Consider the following 25,446-nt stretch of genomic DNA (forward strand, 5'->3'; position numbering starts at 1 on the left):
GTGCCTTCTTGTCATGTTGTTAAAACTTATCTCTTCAAAATCATGAAATGAATAGGGAAGTCTGAAATTCTGCCTGCCTATGTAGTCAATGATGTGCTTTCTTTTGAAAAAGTAATTATACATATTTTATCACACTGTGGCCATCGTCGCAAAGTGTCAAGTTACTCTTCAGTATATAGTTCAGAATATGGACACAGCACAAGTTTATTTGTTTTTCTGAAAAATTGCCCTTCTGGTTCTGTCATGCTTTCAAACACTGAATAGTCCCTCATTCAACAGGAATTCTTCCCACAAGGGCATACACTGAAGGCTAGTAATTTTTGAAAAAAGAGAGAGACTAAACATACACTGCAAACTAAGGTAAGTACATGGTAGGCTGTTTTGGAGATGTTGGAATGATGGTTGGGCAGGAATGTAGGATGAATTGTGACCTGTAAGGGAAAGTCACTTTCTCTTTTAAAAGAGCATAAGTGTCTTTAATTTATTATTTATTATTATTTAATTAATATCTTTAATACTGTATCCTTGTCGGAGTGCCTAGGCAGCCTGAAATTTTGACCCTGTTCTGTATGCCCTATCCCACCTCCACCCTCCAGCTGGAAGTCAGGTTCACCTTTGCTTAATGAATATTTTGTTTCATTCAGAGGAGGGAGAACTAATAATAATGATAATGATGATAATAATAATGATGATAATAATAATAATGCTAATAAAACCTTAGGTATTGGAACTTTGAGTAAAATCGTTTCGGAAAGATTTTGGAAATATGCTAAACTGAACTGAGGGGGAGAAAAGTGTCCCTGAAACAGCATGCTGTAAATTCGAGCTGGTGTCATGGTGGAATAGCTGTGTAATTGCCTCTTCAAGAGTTACATAAATGACCTGCTCTATCTCCACCGTGTGGTAGAAGGACATTACTGCTGTTTCTGCCACTCGGTGAATCTCTGTCTTTTATAAACAGATTTAAAAAAAAAAAAACAACTTTGGAGTTCACATAAGAAGTCATTCCTATGGGACAGAGGGAGGGGGATGTTGTTTCTTTTAATCATCTGTTATGCTAACTTCTCAGCTGTCCCTGAGTGGCTCAGCAGCTCCCGAAGGAGGTGGAAGGATGAGCAGCAGCGAGGCTACTCTGTGCCGCTCAAGTTGGATGCACTTGTTTATATAGAAGCAGGCAGTGACAGACAGTAGCCATGGGGGAAGTTGCATTTGTTCCAGTTCTGCCTCTTCCAGTGCCTGGTATGGTGACGCTTGATGTCAGAGATACTTACTGCAGGGTGGGAGGAAAATTAGATCAAGTCCATCTTAAAGGAAGCAGTTGTTTAAAAACAGTGCAGTTTAACTCGGTGGCTGTGCTTGTTGGGCGTGCTTTACGTGAAACCTTACCTAGAAGGCAATGCTTGTACTTGACAAGAACATTCCTAAAGCAAGTATCTTTAGTAGACAAATCGTGATTTACCCAAGTAAACTGTTTCACAGAAATGTGTTTACTTTGCTTAAAAGGAGATTTTTTTTTCTGAATTTCATTGTGAAGAAAAGGAGGTCTGCTTTTCTTGACAAATCTGCCTGAATACCCCAGCAGATTATCATCTTTGAGCACTTTAAATCTGTCTTGCCTGACAAAGTACAGTAACTGTAAAGCCTTATACATAACAGTTAGGCCCTTGCTATTTCTCCCCTGTCTTCTGAGGACATAACCCTCTTCTTTGTACTGCTGTGCTCTGGGTGTCTTGCTTAGCCAGAGGCAGGAGGACTCATCTCTTAGCTCTTAAAGAACTGGGTCCCTGGAACTTAACTTCATAAATGTGACAGTGTACCATACTTCCGTGTGTTTGGGGCAAAATACACACACGTGCATGTGCATATATATACACGCATATGTATAGATATGTGTGTATGCACACACCTACAAAAAGTGCTGACAAATCTGTAAATCCAGGATAGGAGATCAGATCAGGTCAAGCTTGTGCCCACTACACTGAAACTAACAAGTAGGTATTTCTCTGCATCATCTATGCCAAAGATCCATTTGCCGTTAAGTCCAAGTTCTGTTGAAATTCTGCTGACTAAACGCATATTACTAATAAATCATGTCCACCACAGCATTGCATCAGCATTCAGCGATAGTCAGGAAAGTACCGTCTGACATCTTAAGGTGTATGTTTTTTAAAAATAATCTTTTCTGGCTCTGTGATTAATTAGGAAAACACTTTCCTGTGTCAAGTTTCATGTGTGCATTCAGAATTAAAATGAAAACTAATCTTTCCACTGCTTGTCCCCCAAAAGTCATTTTGGTCAGATCTCATGTGTGCAGGACTGATACAGAAACATAGAATGAGGAGAGCTGACTTGTCCTTGTCCAAGCGGCAAAACTAAGAACTGCTGCAAATACCATGAGATTGCGTGTGTGTGTTTTTTTCAGAACTGTATTTTTTTAACTCTAATTATTTTAATCTGGCATATTTTTGTTAATGGTTTTAAGTATTTGTTTATTTTTTGTTAGTTGTACTGATTGGGTTGGCTTGAATTACTGTGTTTGGCTGTGTTTTGCAGTCTTTTTTTAAACAAACCCATTTTTCTTAAACTTGCTGCTTTTCAGTCTCATTCACTGTCTCTTGGCGCTTATTATGAAATTTAAAAGAAAAGGTCCAACAATGTGCTATGGACAAATGTGGGTTAATTGGGACAGACACAAGTACTACCCTGCTGTTGCTCAGGGGTTCTGGATATACTTCTGACAAACATACACAATTCCCGGTCCAAACGGGAGCAAATTTTTAGCTGCAGAGCATGGATAGTGAGTCCGGTGAGAGAGGTTCCCCCAGCATGAGCCTCTGCATCGTACAGGTGTAAGACTGTGTCTTTGTCGTTCATGGCTTTCTTGGATTTATTTGTCATTCCTTGGTGCTAGTTTCTTAAAATCCTCTTTTTTCTTTTTTTTTTTCCCCCAGAAATTTGGTCCTTAATGATTGTTGGGTTTGAAAACAACATAAATCCTGTTAATGTTTCTGTAATAAAAAGTAGATCGGCAGCTGAGCAACGACTTCTGTTTTGAATTAAGTGATATTGGAGAATCTTTACATGCCTTACATGTGTTTTCAGAATTGGCGTTGTATTGTGGCTTCTGAAAAAAACCAACAAACAACACAAATGAAAAAATGAAAAAAACAATAATTTTTTTATAACTTTCAAAACAGAAAGCTTAAATAAGCCATTGATTTCCTGTATTTGTTTCAAAAAGCCTCTTCTAAGCCTTAACTTCAGAAGAGAAATGCTCTTGCCAGGTGTAAGCAGTTGACCAAAACCAGGAACACAGTATCTATGCATTTAAGAGATAAAAGCTTTTGAATGTTGCTTTTAAGTGAAGCTAGATGGCATTTACAGAGCAAGTAACTGGACTGTTGCAAAAACAAGCCCCAACAAAAACCAACCCCCAAACATTTTTGATCTGCACAGAGTGCCTTTCCTCCCTACTGCTTGGGCCTTTTGTGCATCAGCTGAGAGGTACTTTGAGACCAACTAATTTTTGCAGCAGGATTTTGAAAACTTGCTGATGGAAAAGGCATCCATGGTGTGACACAAATAACCACAATTGCAGTAGTTGGGACTTCAGCAGGACTTCAGGAAGCTGAGGCAGACAGATGTTGAAGGAATTCAGGCTTGCATATGCCTTTTTGGTACTGGGGTATTTTTTTCCTCTTTCTTCCTCTCTTCTCTTGGAGGCTTGTCAGTTTAGACCCACTGTGCAAGTGATCATAAAGGTTTTGAAAGGCATGTGAGAACTTTATGCTTCAAGGTATAAGCCAAGCTTACAGTTGGTAGGGGTTAGGAAGAAAGTTCACTTGAGAAAATGTTTTTCCGTAACGTAGACTTTCTGGCACCTTTTTCCTGAAGCAGCTATTACTGGCTTTTGAGAAAGATGGTGTACAGGAGAAACGGGCCCTTTGTCTGATTCAGTATGTTATTTTCTCATCTCTAATTGTAAATGTCCGCTAAAGCAAAGTCTTCGGATTTGTTTCTAGGATATTGATAACACATGTTCTTTACCCCAAGGCAACGTGTTTAGAGAAACAATTTCTTTTTTTTTGGGAAATATTATTCCTCTGCAGATCACAGTTGTGCTCTCTGCCTTCCTCACAGTTCTCTCCTCCTGTACGTTCACCTCTCCATCATGAGACGAGTGACTTTTCAGCATTTCATGCTGGAGTACAAGAGATGCTGTAGTCTACTGGAGGATCCTCTGATTGCATCGTATATTTTAAGACAAAACTGGTTTTCCGTGCTGAGAGCACACTGGGAAAGATTGTGCAGGAGGAGAGATCTTTAACACGGTGAATATCCCTTCCCTAAAATTCCTGGATTCCTGGAATCGTCTCTCCTCCCCAGTCCTGTGTTGTCTGCTACTACGTATTGATCATCTGCCCCAGGACAGATCCCCCAGCAGTATGTTGGAGTTACAAAGGCTGAAACAGAGCACCCTTTTGAGGGGGTGGTGGTGGGCAGGAAAATGGAAAGTATATGATTATTTTTATGTTATAGCAAATGAATATTTGTGGAGACACAAAGTATTTGATCTGATAACAGAAGTTCACTTGAAAGAATCAGGGTTATTTTATGTCAATTTTCTCTTTGCCCTATATAAGATGCATTTAATTATTTCATGCTATCTCCCTCTATTCAAATTAATCTGTCTTATATATATTGTTGCTCAAATTAGAATAATTCTTTAATCAGCTGTGTTATGCATGCCATAGTAGACTAGAATAGGAAAGCTACTCCTGGCATACTGACGATGCCTGTATTTTATTTGTTACTGTAATTTAAAAGTAAAATCAGAAATATTGATTTCTACTTGACTGGAGAGATGATTTAGTTTGAATATCAGACTGATCTTAATCAGGTGAGAATTAATTGAGTTGGAGGTATTAGATATTCAGTGATGTTAACTGAACCATGATCAATCTACAGAGAAGCTTTCTTTTGTACTGTGTTAGAAATATCAAATAGCTCATACTCTACAATGTGAAACAATCTTTTCATGTTCATCCTACTACTTCCTCTGGCTCATTAAATGCACCAGTAATCTGTTCTGTGCGTACTGAGTAATCTTCAAAGTAACAAGCTAATAAATCACAATTTAATACAAAATTAAAAGCATAATAACTTTGCCATAAAATGTTGCTGATGATGTTTTGTGTATTTTTAATGTTTTTGTACACATTTTACAAGCCTAGATTTTTAAAATCTTGTCCTTGTTTACGTTTTAAAGGGATCTCTTTCCTCTTCTTTCCACCATTGCCCCCCAAATCCCTGTTGTTACTTGGGAATCTTTTCTCCACCCAGTGGCAGAGCTCACGGAATGACCAAAACATTGGACAAAACTATTTCCTTTTTTGTCTAAAGAAAAAATCTACCCCAGGAATAGAACATAAGCCTGGCCTGGATCATGATACAAGTTTGTTTTTTTTTTTATTTTAAGAGTGTGATAGCAGTATCATAAGTGTTGAGAAAATATAAATGGTGAGATAACACCTCTGTAGGACTTTCTCTTAAGTAGTAAAATTGTAAAGTCTTTAAATAAACTAGAGCCAGACCTGAGAGGATCAATTTATCTTGATAATGGGGAATATTTCATTTATTTTGTGTACAAGAACATCTGCAAAATAGATAACATAGTTATGATTAATAAAACCGCAGTTTGAATATTATATGAATTGCACAACACTTTGCAATACGAGGAACCACTTTGCAATAGGAAAGTGCCAAGTATTGTTATAATCTGAATCTGCAAAAATGAACTTCAAGAAATAGCCTTCGTGCTCCATACAGCTGATACACTGAAAACAATAATGATGGACCCTTTGCATTGTTATATCAACACAGATTCCATGCAGCCGGTTGTCTGGAGATAAATCCCAAACACTTCTTGTTCTTCTCTTGCTTTGCACATGGAAACACTTTCATGTTTGCAGAAGTAAATAATTAAGAATCTAATATTTTTCAGTATTTAAATAATAATAAAAAAACTTTAAGAAGTCCCCCCAAAATATAATCTGCTTGCTGGTTGTTCCCCTTTATTAAATCACAAAAAATTTAAAACTTTCTGATTATTTTTAATCCTTGGGGCAGGGCATTAGGAGTTTTTTCTATGAAGTCTTTCCTTTACATATATGTAACTGAAACTTTCGCAGTCCAACACACAGATTTTGCCATTTCATTTTGAATGCAGCACAGGGAAGAGACCAGCCTACCTCTCCTTGCAGGTGGAGGGGTGTTGTAGGCTCCATAAAGAACAGTTGCATCTTAAATAGGGTGCATTGTTTTTGTTGTCCACTGTTTGTACGTCTGCAGACACTGACATTAAGAATGTTAAAATTAACCTTGTCTGGATGAATAGTGTGGAAGAAGATTATTATCTTTATGTAGCAGAGCTGTGGCTCTGTGTTATCATATAGAAGCAAATACTTCTTGAACCTATGAATATGTTCTAAGATGAAAATGCGCAGTACCCTGGCTTTTTATTTTCTTTTTTTTTAATGAAGAAGTGTATGTATGAGGACGTCCGGTGGTGGGCCCCACCAACTTTGTTGTAACTAACTTTCTGGCAAAGTATCTGATCTTTTAAAGTTTGAAACTCAACACACTAATGTGCTGATTGTGCATAATGTGCATATGCTTCTCCGACTGCTTGGATAGATGGGGAAATAATTTATCCAGTCTTTATTCTGAGATAAGTGAACTGTTACCCAGTTTCACGTTGGTTTCCATCTGCTTCCTGTATTATTTTGTAGTAAAAGTTATAAAACAGAGTTGGGGAAAAAAGTTATTAAAAATACTAAGGAAAAACATTCTTCATATATACCGACTATTTTTCAGCAAAGATTAATGTGGACTGTAAAGATCTTTGTAAACAAAGTTCTTTACTGTGGCAACCTTCTAATTACTTATCAAAGAAACCTTCATAAAAGAGTGCTCTGTAACTTAAAGCAGTTCTTAATCAACCATCAAATACACTAAATAATAGTCAGACATTAAAAATAATTCTTGATACTTCCAACATTATTTGTATAATTCTGTATCTGAACAGAATTATACAAAGACTCGAAATAGAATTTTCATATAAAAAGCCCCACGCATGTCCAGACAGCTTTAGAAATAATTTTAGAAGGCTTTTAAAAGCCCTTTCTTCCATTGTTCTGCGACCTTACACATGCCAGGATCTACCAAAGCAGATGGTTTTGCCCTTGTTCTCCATGTCCTGCTTCCTCAAGTAGATAAGTTGAGATACGGAGATGCAGTGAAATACTCCTCTTGGATCCCAGGCACTTGGAGACCTGGAGGTGCCCGGGACCAAACTCGGCAGCTTCCCTGAACTGCTTAGGGCCCGAGATGCTCTCAACTGGAGTCAGTCAGTGGAAGGGCTCATCACTGACCTCGGCCTCAAAACCCTCATGTCCCCCCCCTGAAGCTCGTAGGAGCTTCCCATCATAGGCAGATCACCTCTGTATGGTAGCATGCCATAGTTAGCAGGTGAAAACTAGCAAAACTGAATTGCTCTGGATTTGAATATGGTTGTTTAGCCAAAAGCAGACCTTAGCCTTGGCAAATATACTGTCTGGCCTTATATACTTGGTTGGTTCAGAGAAGGTACTAAATCGCAAGCTTACTGTGGCAGTTAAAATCTTTGTACGTGGCTGTAATGGTCAAAGTAACGAGACTTAAAATTCTCAGAACTCTGCCCAAAACTCATTTTGGATTTGCCTTCCAACAGAAGTGCAAAGCATTCTTTGTGAGAGAGAGGAAGAAAACAAAATCTGGCCTCGAACCAGCGATGAACTGTTCAGTGAACTGTTTCTGAGCTGTATCCTCGAGAAGAGTCCTTTGCTCGGTGTGCGCCCCCTTAGACGCAGCCGATGGCACGGAGAAGAGCCTGTGGGGGTAACCTGTGTCAGATACGATGTCATGAACCATAACGGCTGCAGGTGAAAGAGGAGTCCATAGCCAGTTTCCGTGGTAACTGGTAGGCACCTGCAGCTCTTTGACGCAGTACTGGGTCTGGCATAGAGCATTCAGTGATGGACATATGTAGCTGTCCTGGCAAAGCCTCATCAAGGTTCATTTTGGGAAGGGCAAGCTTTTTTTCCTCTTTCTGAGAAGGCATTTTCACTCCTGTTGTGTTGAGATCCATCCTTCGTTTTATTTAGCTTGTATTTGTAAATATTGGGGATAACTTCTGTTGTTTGTCTGAAACGTTTCTTTCTGTTTTGTTACAATCTGCCTTGAATTTGCAGGCTGACCCAAATTTGCTTCTAGTTTTGCTGCAGCCTGAGGTTGTGTTTTGGTAGCTTGCTGCTTGCAAGGAGAAAGAAAACATTGCATCAGCCCATGAGCTTGTAAAGTCATTGGAAAGCCATTTGCTAAAGTCATAAAGATGGGATGATGCGCAAGATTTCAAAAAGATCAGTTCTGTTCTGAAAGAGGAATTGTTTTTTGTATCACGTGCAGTATCAGGAAGCAGGTTCCTTTGAGTGTGAGACCAGGTTCCCTCACGTTCTGATTACCGCTAGTAGCTGCTAAAGCGTTAAACTACAATGGGTTTGTAATCAGATCCTGTGTATCCGCTCCTTCTGTGGTATCTTGCTGTGCACCCTGAAGCTTTGGTCTACAATGCAGATATTGCTCGAGTGAGGAATGAGTGGTGATTGTCAAGATTACGGAGATGGAGATTAATTCTTGGTTTGAGATTATATCTGGAACCATTGTGCACTATTTGTGAGATTATTCTCCAAACCAGTAGTTCTAACACTCTTCGTGCTGTTCAACACTGAGATGTTTTGTTTCATGGAACAGTTGTAAGCAAGACAGGGCATAATTAAAAATAAAACAAGATTCTACAGACTCCTGTAAAGTTCCTGGTGAACATTTCTCTCCTCTCAGGAAAGATGGGAAGGGACTCTTTATCAGGGAGTGCAGCGATAGGATAAGGGGTAACGGTTTTAAAATGAAAGAGGGGAGATTTAAAATAGATATTAGGAAGAAACTCTTTACTGTGAGGGTGGTGAGACACTGGAACAGGTTGCCCAGGGAAGTTGTGGATGCCCCATCCCTGGAAGTGTTCAAGGCCAGGCTGGATGGGGCGTTGAGCAGCCTGGTCTAGTGGGAGGTGTCCCTGCCCATGGCAGGGGGGTTGGAACTAGATGATATTTAAGGTCCTTTCCAACCGGAACCATTCTATGATTCCATTCTGTGATTTATAACTAAACCTATCTTGCACCACAGTCCTTACGTGACTGACAAAGGGATTTTAAAGTGCTGGAAGTAAGAGGAGAGAGGGATAATCAAGTTTGTGCGCTCATACGAGGATGCCCGATATGCTATAACCGGCTACTTTTTTCCCTTCTGTTGTTAAGCATCAGCAATGGTAAAGCTAGATGGCTGGCAGTAGTTTTATCACTCTGCAACAGTGCCCGGCCGTGTACTGCAAGCGCGGCCTTCTGAAGCCAGGGAATGCTTGCAATTGCAGTTCAGGTTTTGTTCACTGGGACATCACGCCTTTAACCAATGAAGGCTGGTGAGCTAACAAGTGAGAGGGACCTCCTGTTGTCTTCAGTGGTTTTTTTACTTCACAGCTTCCAGAAGGAATGATTACTACATAAAAAAACCAAACAGCACAGCACTTAAAAAAGTGCCTGTAGAGAGCAGAAATCAAATTGGTCACTAGACAAACCATAAGCTTTCAAAGGCTCCTGATGTTTTTCCCAGAAAAAACAAAGGACACTTTTAGAAATGTGATAATAGGTATGATTTTTCTGAGGTGCTGATGTAAACATTCAATGTAAACAGTCCAGGAAAGAACAGAAGAAACGTCTGATTCACCTTTAAAAAACAAAGAAGCATTTTTATAACTTAATAACACGTTTCTTGTATTGTTCTGAGCTTACACTGTTACATGAACTTTAGCTATCCAGAAGTATCCTCAAAGTTGTGCATGTGTATTTGGATGATTTTAGGTCTAAAACTAAAACAGATACCAACCAGATCTTACAAATTGAGTACAGTTGTTAATAGATGCCTTTGAGTACAGGTTAGTGTCTTCCCAACTGGTAATTAACTGTTAATGGGTTATTTTAAATCCATTTTTGCAGACTTTAATCTGTTGGGGGGGGTTATTTTATTTTTTTATTAAATTATATGTTAAAATATAATAAGTTTATAATTTATTAAATTTAATTAATTTAATTTTCAGGTGGTGCATGGTGATGTTACCAGTATATAATGTTAGGTGCTGTGTTGAAGGACGTTTTAAGTGTTCATTAATAACGTGTTCAAAGTAGATAAGATGTCAATTCTTTGCAAAGTTTGGCAAAGATATACGTAGGTTTGGCAGTGTAAGGACACTCAAGACTGTCCTCACTACCAGGAAAAGCTCAGAAGAGGAGAAATGGATGGAACTCTGCAAGGGACACAGATTTGACTTTGTTCCTGGCCTGGTTACTGGTTGATTTTGGACAATTGGCGCTCTCATTCTCTCTCTTTTCCACCTGTTAAATGCATAACTCTATGCATACTAACTAAATGCAGATGATACCTAACTATAAACCTTTGTAATACAATGGTTTGAAATCTCCTGATAGGAATAACATATAATTCTTATGTAGAGTTATGATTTAGTGAAACAGCTGTACAGGGTGTTGGTAACAATGAGGCATAATTTTCGTTACTCCCAGATAAAAGCCACACCCTTAACACCGTGACTTTGCTGTTCTGTTTCAGTATCTCACTGATTTTAAGTCTCGAGATCCTTAAGACTGGCTGAGTACTTTCATGCCCTTGAGCAAACAGATTGAGAAGAGACAGATCATTGTCTCTTCTCCTGTTTATATTGCCTTGTTCTGAAATGCCAGAGGTCATGATCCCAGAAATGTAGATGATTGATCGACAATATTTTTGTGGGAAATGCTCTTTACTAGCCATTTGGACTTTGAAGAAACCCCATGTTGAAGAACAGCTACAGGCCACTATATAACGCACAGAAGATGCAGAGGAGATAGTGGTCTTTCTTGGAGCACTGCAGTGCCACGGAGTACAACCTGGCAGTCCCAGCTGATGAACTGCCGGCTTTCTCCTTGTGCTCCCAGGAGAGATTTCTGAAAATGCCAGGGAAGAACCATGACCTCGCAGTTTCTTATCTCCTGTCCCAAGAGAACCTTCACAGGAGGTGATTGCCAGTGGCATTTCTTTGAGCCAGTAGTTGCTGTCAGCGTTATTGCCCTCTTAATTTGTAGATACAAACATGCTTCAGTAATTCCAAAAGATTTCAACCCTGGGTTACTGAATTTTTCATGCTTTCCTTTGTTTTGCTTTGATAGCCCTGAGTAGTTGGTATGGAAAGCGGGCACAAGAATCATGGATTTACTACAAGAATAACTTCAGAAATTTGTTGGTATTAGCAACAGCAGTATGTGTGTGAACCTGTCACGTGATATGAGGGGAGAATCCCACGTAAAATCTTGTTGTTAAGCAAGTGACATATACCTTACAAACAGCATGAGACTCCAGGCCAACTATGGTTATATTAATAATAAATCAGATCTGGTCTGTGAGGTTTTTTTAATATGAAATACTATACACATAGGAGATTTATTTACCAATTGTCATTTTTCTAACTTTAATTTAGTTTGTGTTTGTTTTTTTCTTTTTTTCCCAGCATTTACTAAGTGCTGTCAAGAAACTGGTCTTCTTATGGTGGTCAAGTGTCGGCAAGAGAACACAGCACTGAAAGATTGTCTGGTTGGCTAGTAAGTCCCTCCTGAGTGTTTCTTGGGTTTTTGTTGCATGGCCTATATGAATCTAGAAATTAGTAGAATCTTAAATCTTCTCAAAATAGTTTTGCAAGATTAGTGACTTTGATGTATTTTCTAAAAATTATATCTTTGCTTTAGAAAAAAAAAAAACATGTGCTGGTCAGGGCCCTACCTGACAAGATTTTATTTCCTTAATAAAGCTGTCCTATGGCTATAAAGACTCTTTTCTTGATTTATATGGTGACAGATCTAGATTTTCAGCCCAGAGGACCTATAGTCCTGTCTTGGCTATGCTGAATTACACGTGGGGGGATGGGGGTGAGCAGTATAAGCGCCGTCATACCCTCTAAGTGAGACAGGATAAGTTTGGTTTGATTTTGCTTCTTGAACTGTTTTTTAAGATTTAGTCTTGGTCCCTGAAAGCATCCTGCTGTTGTGAATGGCAGTAGCAGCAGCAATGGGACATTGTTAGGTATTAGAGAGGTCAACTTGATGCCACGGTGAATTCAAACATCTCTTTTGGAAATCCTAATTTATCCCCAGTACCATCAAGCTGAAGTGTTAAGATTCTTGAATTTCCCAGGGTGAGGGCTGGGGTTTTTTTGAGTTTGACTGGGGGGAGAAGGAGGTTAGTTTGGTTTTTGGTGGGATGCCTGTCCTGCATTGTTAAACCAGAGATAAAGGTTAAATGCCTTTAAAATAGTGACAGATATTTTCAAGTATTTGGGAACTGATGAAAAAACATGTGCAGCCAGGCAAGAGTTCAGGCCTAACTGCAGTGAGAACTTGCTGGAGTTACTCAGTTTTATTTGTCTGTACCTCTACGCATTAAATTTTGCCTTTTTTAAAAACAAAACAAAACAACACCCAAAACAAATACACACTACTGAAAAAAATGTTTAGTGCTTGAATAATTATACTTAAAATCAAAATTAGGAGAAAAATGAACTGAACTTAATGATCAAGGACCTACATGTTTACTGTTCGAGACATACACTTGAACCTGTTCCCAGTAGTTGCTTGGGTGCATAAGAAATCTAAGTGTACTCCAGCAGCTTCCCATGCTGAGGAAGCTAACTGCATGTCGTAACAAATTATTTACCTGCACTCAATTACAAAACGTCTTTCCCTTTTTCTACCTTTCCTCTTCATGGCTTTACCGTATCCCTTTTCCTACTGTCCCTCTTCATGGCTTTACTGTAGAAGCTTGAAAAGGACCATGCCTCAAGAGAGAGCAATATCATGAGAGAATGCAAACCAACTAACTCAGTATTTAGAGTTTACGAAGATAACAAACCGCTTACGTGCTTTATCAAATAAGGTATTTTATTATTGAAGGCAGGAAACTTTTCTTTGGGTGTGAAAGGAAGATCAGTTATGAGTGTTATTGATGCAGTGTCTGTTCCATAGCCCAAGATGAAAAATGGTATTGTGCATTTGTCTCTCTTGTAGCTATTCTGATCCATCATTCTATGAAGAATGCAAAACAGAATATTTGAAGCAAAGAGAAGAATACAGAGCAACTGGAATTAAGAAAAAAAGACAGAAGCTTACTTCAAATGTGTAGTTAAAACTTAAATGAACTTTTCAAATTTTGTATCCAACTTCGATTTGACTTGATTTAAACAGACTTAAATCATCTGTACCCCTCTGCGTGGAATTTAACTGAAATACACTAAATGAGATGAATGGAGAATAAAATAATCTCTGAATTTAAAAGGCAATTTTTTTAATTTTCTGCAATTAAAGATATAAAGTACGCTGTCACAGTTTGCAAGAGAAGTTGCAAAGGTCTGTTCCTTTGTCTGGACTTAAGGTTTTGTTACCAATATACAAAAAGCCTTTTGGAATTTAAAACTTGTGTCTAGTTATGTGTGACAGGCTACATAAAAACTTCCGGGTGAATAATTTAAGTTTTATTAACTAATCACAAATTGGGTATACAATAAAACTGGTCTGTTTGTCATCTGAAGTTGAGGGCCTATGGAGATGCTCTTGATGCTCTTTACTAGAAAAGAAGGATGGCAAACATGGAAGAGCAGAGCTTCTTGGACGAATTTGATTTATCTTTTTCATGAAAACGTGAGTCATACGAGAGTCTGATAGTACTTCTGTCTACACCGTGACTCATTTTTAAGTCTACTTTGTCAGAAGGGATGGATGCCCCTGCCTGTGTGTGGCCCCGTCTGGCCCTTTCGGCTCTGGAGAATGGGAGAAGGCATGCTGAAGGCCAGATCATTGCGAGGAGTATCCTCCCCCACTTCCCTCTTTCAGAATGAAGGTGACTTCAGTGAGTGAGCGAGTGACCGCACTTGCAAAATTAATAGGAGTAGAGGTAAGTAAACAACTAAACTAGGTATGTAAGATGCAGGTCACTTCTTGCAGAAACTAAGTGTAAGCAAGTCCCTTTTTAAAAAGGGGCATACAAAGGAACTTTTGTCTCCTGATACTTGAAGCTGCTTAATTGTAGAACTCTCCAATGCATAAATGGCTTCACTAGAGACAGTCTGTAAAACTTTATATTACTATTTTGGAGTATCTTTTGAAGCATTTTGAAATAAAGAATCTCTTTACAAGTAAGGAAAGGCTGCACTTAGAAAACTTACTTACATGGTAACTTTAATGCCCTGATTTAAAAAAATAAATATTTGTCTGAGTAAGCAGTAGGATTTGTTACTTTTCCATCAGAAGATGCAAAATTTGACTTGTTTATTTTAGTACTGTTTCACCACAAAAACAGTACTGCTATTCAAGTAGGAAATTCAATTCAGATCTTAAGACACGGGTATGTGAAGTACTTAAGTTAGTGTTGCAGGTGAGACCTTGCCCTTTATTCTGTGCCTTTTACTGGAATAATCAATAATAATGTTGCTTCTGCTGTTAGGCAGCAGATTGCCTGCAGGGCTAGGGAATGCTTGTGAATGAAAAACTGAGAAGTTCCGCCTTGTTAGGCAAACTTAAGTGGCACTCAGCTCTAAAACTAACCGCCTTAAAATAGCTTCTGTGGAATAAGGTTTCCTACACATGTGCGTGGTTTTGGCTCCTCAATTCAAGCATTTTGGAAAACAAAAATAATCCGAATCAGTTAGTGGAAAATTAGTTGTTTGCCTGTACGTATTTAAAAAAGAGGAAACCTAAGGTAGATGGTGAAGTGTTTTTTTAAGGACGGCGACTGTTCTGTTATCCCGTTATGAAAATCTGCTGCATTTTCAGTCACTGGAAAGCAAACCTGGCTATTTGTAACTTTTGTCAAAAGCGCTTCCAAAGAGGATTTGGGCTGGAGTGAGCGTTCCCTTGGAGGAAAGTGCCGTGTGCTGCCAGCGGTACGTGCCTGCACAGAGGGCTCACACCACAGCTGGCAGACGCCGACAGCAGCACCAGCACTGGGCTTCTCCTTTTCTGGCTTAGCAGAAAATATGTCCATCAGGGGATGGGGGAAGCCCAGCGCGTTGGCTGGTACCTGCTGAGGAGGAGTCAATGCCTGTAGTGGAACAAAGCCCAGTTCAGCCTGCAGGTATTACTCCTCCGCCATTCTGTACGTGTTGTATGTGAAGGACTAACAACTCACTTTGCACTGACAATCAAGCTCTACTGTCAAGCCTGAAATTGCAGGTACTGCACGATGCTGTCAGCCAGTCAGTTCTTACCTACGCTCTAGTGCGTGCGTCCGGAAGAGCTGGGTTATTGCAGCTCCTCCTTTGTTTACCGAGGGACGCGCTGAGCTGGGCTCTGCCCTTGGCTCTGGCATCAGCTTCCCCCGTACAACACCCAAGGCCTTCATGTGATGTTTCCTAGCTTTGAATTCTTGATTTTACACCTTTCACTTCCTTCATGTCTTGTGCAGTATCCTATATTTTAATTGCATTTACATCTTATTTAAAGTTATAATGAAAGCATGAGTACTATGAAGTGACAAACTCATAATAGTTAGTGAATTGCTTTTGGTTTTGTTTTTGTCTCAGCTGCAACCACTTCTTCCTACTCAGGGTAACAGGAAGCAGCCCTGGATTCTAATCGATGTAAGAAAACATCAGTAGCATGGTCAGAGTCTTAAGCTCTCCTTCAGCGGGGAACTGGAAGCTTTTTTCCTACATGTTGAATATTTTTTTAAAAAGCACTTCTATTTTGTCAGAAGTTACTTGTGAATGACGAGGGTATAGCTCTGGAAACCTGGTCACCTTCCCCCCCGCCCCAGCCCCTCCACCTCCCAACGAAACAAAACATGCAAGTGCCTGTACCTACGGAGAGTGGGCAGCTACAGGTGGTTGTTAGGAAGGGAGCTGGCATCGGTGCAGACGCGCAGTGATTCATCTCCCCATCTCCATCTAAACCAGGGATTGCAGCGCTAATTAACGGTCCCTAGATGTTTCTTCATACATTTTCTCATTTTGAAATCAATTCTGGGGGATTCTAGACATTATTGTTCTGCCTAGGCGTAGATAATTGGTGGAATTAATCTAGGTGTATCTCTGGTGTTTTCAAGTTCGCCTATGAATATAAAAAGGCTGCATTAAATGCAGAGGCAGGGACTAATTCAATGAGGTCAGCTGAAGGCTGATGGCTGATGGCGATGCTGCTACCCCATCATAGTTAGTATTTGTATAAGTGCCTGATGTTTTCTAACACGTGTGACCTTCTTAAAAATTAAGGTGGCCTTACCAGATGTTTACAGTTCCAATTTTAACTGCCTGTTACAACTAGAAGGTTCCACAAAGCTTTCACTGTAACAATCAACTAGCCCGCACCCCGCGCTTACCTCCTTCAATGGGAAGCCTGTGCTCACCCGGTTTAAAACCGTCCACTGTTGACTGACACTGATGGAATACGGTCTCACAGCTCGAAGACTGATCTGTCACCTAGCCCCCTCCCACGGTGCAGCAAGGCGCCTGTCACAGCTTCTGCGGCAAAGGGGCCAATCTTCGCCTTTTTGTAGCACTTGGGGGAATTTGGCAAGCGCCCAAGGCACCCACATTTTTCACTTCAGGCTACGCTCTTTCGGCGTATTCAAGCTCTCTTCAAACTCCTGAGAGAAGCCCCCTACAAACGTGAAATCTAAAAGGAAGGAGGAAAAGGGTGTCATACGCCTATTGAAAGAGTTTGCCTTCATAGAGTAAAATGAAAACTCAGAGGAAAGATGAGTGGCAGTTTGTAACACACAGGGTTTTCAAAGAGTAGTGGAACTACCTACCATTGCGGTGTGAGACACCATCGATCTGTGAGCCAGAAAGCCATTCTGCCTCATATTTAGTACAGCCGTACTCCTCCTCAGGTAGTTCCTGTGTTCTCTCTTTGATGGTCCAAAAATGGCGAAATACAAGTGTTTTGTGTAGTTAAGAATCAGTTCAGTAACGGTAAACACCTCGTTCTTTCTTTCATGCTTCTCCCCTAGATCAAACATCCATGCTCATCAAACGCCATCATCTTACCACTCACTTACTGTATCTTGATGTTTAAATCACTTTGTCTCTTCCGTCTTAAAATATCATGAAATTATTTCTGCTGGGCACTGATCTCAGTTCAATCACATTTACTACAGAGATTTTTTTTTTCTTAAATGGTTCTTGATTAAAATTAGGGTTTACCTTTAATGCTGATAATAAAAAAATTAAGTAATTTTGTCCACTGTGCTATGTTCATACAATTGGGAGTAGCGCACCAGTCGCCCTACAGAAAGCAGCAAAAGCCCGACCCCTAAAAATCCCAAAACAATACCAAAAAAACCCCCCAACAAAACCCCACGTGCCTTCTTGTATTCAAACTACACAAAGCAACAGGGGAACGTCTTACCGCTCTGCGACCGCTGTTCCTCGCAGGGCCTGTCTGAAGAGCAGAAGATCCAGGCCACTCAGTCGGGTTTTTCACTTCCCTGGAGCTTTTCACTCTCCCTTGACCAGGCCACAGCATCATCAACAATCCAGGCGTCTGAGCCCAGGAGTCTCGAAGTCTACTGCAAGTTGGTTTGAAAATAAATCTGCTTTACATCACTAGTATATTTCATATTATGCTTACATGGGCCTGTGTGACATTATTTGGAACGGGTGTTGTCTTCCTGTAACTCCACCACGTCTAGTGCCGCTCTTGTCTTTTTCCAGCTGCAAACAGCGCATGGCAGCTGCTTCGGGAGTTTGCTTTCTTAAATAGGGCTAGTTCACATAAGAGGAAAACTAATCAGTTGTAAACCCACAAAACTGGCAGGGAGACATAAAATGATCAATTTTAAAAATATTTAAAATGAACCAAACAAACAGTGGAAATTTAGGTGAGAGTTACTAGAAGGTTAGTCCAACTCTCTAAATACCCAAATACATATTCATCAGCTTGTCATATGCTCGCTTAAACGTGCAAAGCAACAACCTCCTCCAAAAGCGGGTTTTTTTCCCTTTCTGTTAAATGGAATTAGTGCTTTCTTAAATTAAAAATTGTCCAATCGGTGGGTTGGGTTTTTAAGTCTTAAAATGTTCAAAGCTTGCATTCAAGTTTATTTTTTTTTTGGGGGGGGGGTGTCATTTAACATACCTACTTGAGTACTTTGGTCCTCACGTTGTGCCATTTTACGGTTTAATGTAATGAATGCATGTGTGCACACAAAACACCAGACCCCCTTTACTTCAGCTACTTCTGCATGTAATGTGCTGTCACTGCGATGAAAAGCTTTCACTTCTGAAAATGGAAAAAGCACCGTAAGCCACTGGCGGCATGGATTTAAATGACTTTTCCATCTTGAGTCAAAATGTGATTGTGTGCTTCGGCCCAACAGATGCTTCACAAGCCAGCTGGCTCCCAAGTGACTTCAAATCTGCGGACTTCTTTTTCAAATGTTACGGCTTGGCCGCAGCAATGAGTGATTGGATTGGAAATGCTGCCTGCAGCAAGCTCTCCACCATCCCGCCCTCCTCGCTCCGGGATCAGCCCTTCTTCTGAAGTCTCTCTCGGCAAACATCTCCCCTCCCTTCTCCAGCGCGGGAAGCAGCACAGAAGATAAACCGAGAGTCAAAGGCAAAGCCTGGAAATTCTCAGGCACCGCACGGAGAAGCTTAATTTTAAGTTTCCCTGTCACACAGGACAGGCTGACTAGAAACCTTCTGACACAAGTAGTCAAACCACAGGAACACGCCGTAGCTTGAGGTAGCCAAATCCTTCAGGTTTCAACATCCAAGAGGATACTTTTCCCAGAATACGCTCAGAGCCTCTACAGAGGACATTTGGTTTGTTCCTCCTGAATGGAAGGGAACGAACCTCACATTTAATTGTTTGTGTTTGGAGTGACATTTGTACACAAATCAAGAAACTAAAACTGAAGAAAAAGATTATGTGCCAAATACAGAAAGGAGATCTGTAAGTGAAAGCAATTTCAAACAAAAATAAATTTATTTAAAATCTTACACAGTAGAATTCCTTCATTGCACAAATCAAAGTATTAACCATGTTGACGTCTGTTGGCTAATACATGACTTCTTAATAAAAAAACCCCTCTGTAACACGGAGGTGGGGAACCCCCAGAAGTAAGCTACGTTAGAACTAGATGCCATACAGCTTATGCAGCCACATGAGAAATGTTTTCTGCTGCTTCGTTATTACACAGGTAGTTGGTTCTATCAGCTAAAGCCTAGTGACTTGGATTTGTTTTATGCATATTGGGTTTTGTTCTATTACTTTCCAAGAGATTGTGCTCCCCTGAGTCAGCTGTGTTCATTGGTCAGAATAAATTCCAGCATCTGACACCATTTCCATTAATCACAGACAAGCCAGTATACGTGAGCAAGATAATAGAAAGATAAAAACAATATCTGGTGAATGGGAAACATTATTTATGTATGCTGTTCGCTAATATAGTAGAAGTTATCTGGAAGGCATTTTTTCAACTTTGATAGACAAACCGAAGGAGAAGAAGATGATGGGCATCGCATGAAGTACTTACTCCACAGGGAAGAAAGTGTCTGGAGACACACGGGTCGTGCAGCACCTCGGTAACACTTTTCCAGCCCGTCATTACTACGGCTGTGCTACTGTCATAGCTTCCCTGTGTATTTGCAAGCAATTTTAAGATAATTTGCTACTAAACAGCTGTGAAATTAATGTTTATTACACTGATCTTAAGCTGGACCTGTGAAGTTGCATACCTCACCCACCCAGCCACACATCTGTAAATAACACATTTAGTATTAACTATCTTCCCGCCCATTACAAGTTTGATATCACGGATCTAAAATACAAAGCATTTTTCTTCAACATATTGAACAGTCAAGGCATTTCACTGAACCCTGTTGTATGAAGGCAGATATGAAGCAGAGCAGTTGTTTTTTTTTTTTTTTTTTTTAAAAAGGCATAAATTGTTTTTGTCTAAAAACAGTTCTTGGCCTTAAGAGGAAAAAAAAAAAAGTACTTAGACACCCATAATCTACAAAGCAGGCAGTTGCAATTCAAATAACTCTAGTTCTCAGTGGCATACTAAAGATACCACAAAAATACCTCTTATGTATATCAACAATGCTACAACACCTAGGCCGATTAAATTAAGGCTTTGTTTCTTGAATAAAAGAAAAGTTAGTAGCCTTCATCACCACCCAAATACAAAGTCAAGGTTGCGGTGCTGTGCAAAGGAGGCACGACAAGGGTCACTGCACTGGGAAGGGGGCGATTCTGTGGCAGGCACCACCGTGCGCGCAATGAAGTCAGTCCCCTGCAGCATGAAGGGAGGGAGACGGGCTGAACATCCAGGATTCCCAGCGTTCAGCAGCGTTACTTACGCTCCTTTATAATTCACGATAAAGCCCCGCATGGTGCAGTCGAAACAGGATAGCCTAGGAATGATTTTTCTCTTGCCGCTATCTAATACAAATCAAGGTTTTGACCAAAAAAAAAAAAAAATAATCTCACCTTCCTTGGTTAAAAAATTACATAAAAATGCATTTCTAAACCAGAGGAATCAGAAAGTTAATTGAAAGGAGGAAAGGGGAGAGAATCCAATTCTTCGTTTTATGTCTTACTCTGGGAAAAAAAACACTGTCAGAAAATAAGCTCAGAGCTGGTACAAGTTTTAACACCGGATACCAAGTATTTTCTTGAGAACATACAAATAGCAAACAAATACAGAACTGGATTATTTTGGTTTATTCCAAGAATTTACTTTTCAGTGAATTTTTTGCAAATGTATGCCATTTGCAGTACAAGACTATCTAGGCCCCATTCGAGAGTTCTTATATTTACATTATACCAGCACAGCTTTAACTTCAAGGAACTTGCTCCCGATTTACAGCAGAGGAAGACTCGGCTTTCTGTTTCAGAACTAGAATTAAAAACAAAGAAAAAAGAAACACTTCAGGCAATTTGTTTTCCCCTCTTTAAAAGTTCAAGCGTTAAGGTGCCTATTCAGAACCATCCTAAAAATGCCCCGGTTGATCCTAAAAATTGTTTAACTCTTGTGCAGACAGTTTTGATTACACTGATCCAGGTAATCTGCTGGACAGTTTAACAAAGTTGATTTATTTTTCATTTCCCAAAACACATTCTCATTAGGCTTTGGAGGACTTGGGAATACCCAGGAATTATCTTCCAGCGAGCTCTTTCCGTAAGAATGGTGTTCCTGAAACGTTTTGCCATCAACTGCAATGGGTCTCTCATCTGTCCATGCTTGTAGAGTCACCCTTTCAGACGGGATCTGTGCATCTCTCGGCAGAGGGGGAGACACAGCATTGCAGAGGAATTCATCATTTTGTGAGAGTTTTTTATAGACTACCCCAGACGTCAAATTCAGCTTTGAAATGTTCAAGTCAACGCATTGTACTGGTACAGCAGAGGCAGCTGAAGAAAAAAGATAAAAAAGATTTTTAAATGACATTATCTAATCTAATGCATTTTTCATATGCTCCTAATGTACTAAGAGTATAGCAGAGATGTTAAACACAGTGTTTTCAAGCTAAAAATTCTCAGACTGCATTTTACTTCAGTAACTACTTAAAAAGTTACAAAGTGAACGTACTCACCTCCTCAGTCTGATTTTGCAAGAGGAACCAGAGATCCTGAAATCCCAATGTCTAAAATACACCCAACACCAAGGAAACCTCCCAGCTCCCACTTGAACGCCGATAAACCAATGAATCTTTTTGACAAGACTGGAAGGAATGGTGAAACAAGGAGGATTTTCAGGCACTTTGAGAAATCGAGCAGATTCAGAAGGCTGCTGACACACAGCACGCTGCTTCCCGCTCTACTGAGTCTTTATCAGGTGGTGTTCTCAGGCTGCCGAGAACCCGAGTTCTCACTGTCCCAGAAGCAGTACGAGGGAGACGCACGGCGTTCCCAGCTTCTCTGGGCTCCACTATTGTCTGATTTCTGAAAGTAAAGCAATGGACCGCAATGTTCACCCATCTGAAATTCCAGGCGAGTTTTAAACCGTGCTAGGAAGGGGAGGATTTTGCAACAACAGGACAGCATCTACCCAAAATGAAAGGAGCTGCAGCTTCCATGCACACCTGAACAGCTGGCCAAACGCCACCAGGTCATTTTTTTGTAGCAATAATTTACATAACATGTAATGGGAGTAGATGAATGATTCCTGCATTAAAGAAACACATCCTACAGGTAGTTTTCTAGAACAGCTGTGAATCTTGAGTATGAACTTTCGTTCTTAAGGGACAGAAAGAGGAGCCAGTATTTTGGTCAAAGAATACAACTTCTGTTTGCCACTATAAATTAAAAGGTGGTACCAATTCGCAAGTGTCAGCCAAAAGCACCTTCCAATAGCACCGGCCTCCTTGTGCTGCCAGGTGTAGAAAGCAATTAGAGGTCTACAGACCTTTAGAAGTTCAAGAAAAATGGGATCCACTGAAAATGTAAAAAAAAAAAATACAATAATAAAAATAATAAAAGCAGAAACGTGTTTGTTGAAAATGCCTCCATGGATAAATGACAAGTGTATGGGTGCTGCACCTGGGGAGGAATAACCCCCTGCACCAGGACAGGTTGGGGGCTGACCTGCTGGAGAGCAGCTCAGCTGAAAGAGACCTGGGAGCCCTGGTGGACAACAGGATGACCATGAGCCAGCAATGTGACCTCGTGGCCAAGAAGGCCAATGGCATCCTGGGGTGCATCAAGAAGAGTGTGGCCAGCAGGTCGAGGGAGGTCATCCTCCCCCTCTACTCTGCCCTGGTGAGGCCGCACCTGGAGTACTGTGTCCAGTTCTGAGCTCCCCGGGTCAAGAAGGACAGGGAACTGCTGGAGAGGGTACAGCAAAGGGCTACCAAGATGCTGAGGGGACTGGAACACCTCTCTTATGAAGAAAGACTGAGGGATTTGGATCTCTTCAGTCTGGAAAAAAGACGGCTGAGGGGGGATCTTATCAACACTTATAAATACTTAAAGGGTGGGTGTCAGGAGGATGGGGCCAGGCTCTTTTCAGTGGTGCCCAGTGACAGGACAAGAGGTAATGAACACAAACTTGAGCATAGGAAGTTCCACCTAAACATGAGAAGGAACTTCTTTACTTTGAGGGTGGCAGAGCCCTGGCACAGGCTGCCCAGAGAGGTGGTGGAGTCTCCTTCTCTGGAGACATTCAAAACCCCCCTGGATGCGTTCCTGTGTGACCTGCTGTAGGTGACCCTGCTGTGGCAGGGGGTTGGACTAGATGATCTCCAGAAGTCCCTTCCAACCCTATGGTTCTATGATTCTATGGTTCTATGACAGCTAAGTAGAATCCGTGTGTTAACTGATACTGTTAACACCACACACAGAGGAATGAGTCCATTGTGTTCTGCAGACTTTACGCACCTCTTACAGTGGCAACTACTTTACATATGGTAAAATAGCTAGTACTACAGGTATAGGAAGTGGAAGTTTTAAGTCAATTGTAGCCATGTTTTGCATAAGCCAAGATTTTTCTATAAATACAAGCACAGATATATCTGCATTGCATTCAGAAGTGTGGCTGACAAGCAAGGTAAACAGAAAAAATAAATACAGTTTTAATTTCTGCCAAACTTGTCCACTCTTACATACTTCTGAAAAATTACTGAAAAAAGTCTACAGAGCAAAAGGCAAAAATCCACTGTTTCCCAATCAATCAATAATGCCTTTTATAGCTGAGGAGGTATGACCACATTAGCAACGGCAGCAAAACCAGACTGTTCACCAAGTAGAAAAGAAAAAAATCAGTACTTGTGTAGTGGCAAGACAGGTAACTCCAAAATAAAAATAATGACAGGAAGACACTATGTGATCACATCAAACCTTGACAGACTGGAGGATTAAAAACTCCATTCGGTTCCCAGTTTCTCTGCTGAAGTTGTTTGACAAATGTCTTTGTAGGAACACAGACTCACCTGGTAACAATATGACCAAGTCTACAAAACGCGCTGATAGTTTATCAGCCAAGGACCAGAGAGTGATCATTAATCACAGCTGGCCACAGACAAAGGCAGTGATTGACGTGGAGCTGAATCCTATCATTATCTCACCAAGCCAATCAAAGCAGTTTAGAAACAGAATGTCTTGATCATGTAATGGACAGGGACATCAAGAGACTGCCACCAATATATCGTCACCAAGTTCACAGGCTTTCACCAGCATCTCCTGTATTCTGAACACAGTAAATACCACAACTGATGTGAGCAGAAAACAAAGGAAATAAACACTGCGATGAACAGTCAGACTGATAGTCTGGCCCCACCAGAGTAAGAACGCTCTCTCGTAAGGCATTTGGCTTGAGAAAAAAAGCTAATTATGAAATAGAACCACCACCTGATGAACAGCTCACTGAAATTACACAGACTTTATGCGGAAATTATTTTCCCCCTAATTATTTGCAATGTAGCAGGAGAAATAAGGCAATTTTGCAGCCTCAGAATTCTGACATTCAGAGAATGTCATCTTACGTAGCATTTTGCTAGAGAAGACAACTTTTCTGAATGCTAACATAAACAAATATGCAACCATAAAGGAATTTCAGTCTATTAAAGTCTGATTTTAACACGTTGCCAAATTAATGCTTTATATATTCTATACTGGGAAAATAAGACTGCGTTTGCAAAAAGATTTTTTTTCCCCTAATATGAAGTAGTTGTGGTAAAAGGTCAAATACGAGTAAACTTAACACCTCAGCCTTGTGCACATAAGCAACACTTGACTGAGAAAAAAGCCACAAGGGGAACAGAATACAGTACTGAAGAAAAAACACATCAGCAACACCTTTATGTGTGAAGTTGACCAGTATGAGACAGAAGCAAAAGCAGAAAATGGGTAGGCTGGAACCATAATATAGTCTAGCTTATCAACTTCAATTGATGAGATTCTGATAAGATATGATAGCTAGTTTCTTTTTAAAACGGTACAGCTCGAACCAACGGTTTGTGTTTGTAAGGTCTGTTACTGCGAACGCCGACTTGCCTTTCTTGGTCGCTGTTGGGTTTGTTTTCAGTTTTCGTAGAATCTCAGCTTGCATGTCAGTCACTAGGCACAAATTAGACATTTCTCTCTTCAGTTCCCAATATGCTTGATGCACACTTTCAAAACAAAAATTTTTTACAAGTTAAATAATCGCCACCTCTAGAGCACCCTCATGCCTATTAACATGCTTGTCAAGCATTAACTCTTAATAAATAGATTTTGCCTGACATACACTGCCAATTTTACTAGAGTACCACAGTTC

General features: G+C 40.3%; 2 protein-coding genes across 7 annotated transcripts in view; one reads left to right on the forward strand and one right to left on the reverse strand.

Moving 5' to 3' along the window:
- The window catches only part of CMC1 (C-X9-C motif containing 1), a 50,281-nt gene extending 30,935 nt beyond the window's left edge, over positions 1–19,346 (forward strand). For all 6 annotated transcript variants that reach the window (XM_063325226.1, XM_063325228.1, XM_063325227.1 and 3 more), the window contains 3 exons: positions 11,708–11,798; positions 13,257–14,139; positions 18,562–19,346. In XM_063325226.1, the coding sequence (XP_063181296.1) occupies positions 11,708–11,798; positions 13,257–13,371 (206 nt within the window). In that variant the 3' untranslated portion in view covers positions 13,372–14,139; positions 18,562–19,346. The remainder of the gene's footprint in view (positions 1–11,707; positions 11,799–13,256; positions 14,140–18,561) is intronic.
- Positions 19,347–20,098: 752 nt separating this feature from the next.
- Positions 20,099–25,446, reverse strand: part of AZI2 (5-azacytidine induced 2) — a 28,696-nt gene continuing 23,348 nt past the window's right edge. Inside the window, exons 7-8 of the mRNA XM_063325225.1 lie at positions 25,185–25,300; positions 20,099–21,605 (exon numbers count right to left, since the gene is read on the reverse strand). Coding sequence (XP_063181295.1) covers positions 21,217–21,605; positions 25,185–25,300 — 505 coding nt within the window. The 3' untranslated portion in view covers positions 20,099–21,216. The remainder of the gene's footprint in view (positions 21,606–25,184; positions 25,301–25,446) is intronic.

The sequence above is a fragment of the Chroicocephalus ridibundus genome, chromosome 2 (assembly GCF_963924245.1).
Source record: "Chroicocephalus ridibundus chromosome 2, bChrRid1.1, whole genome shotgun sequence".
Classification (NCBI taxonomy): domain Eukaryota; kingdom Metazoa; phylum Chordata; class Aves; order Charadriiformes; family Laridae; genus Chroicocephalus; species Chroicocephalus ridibundus.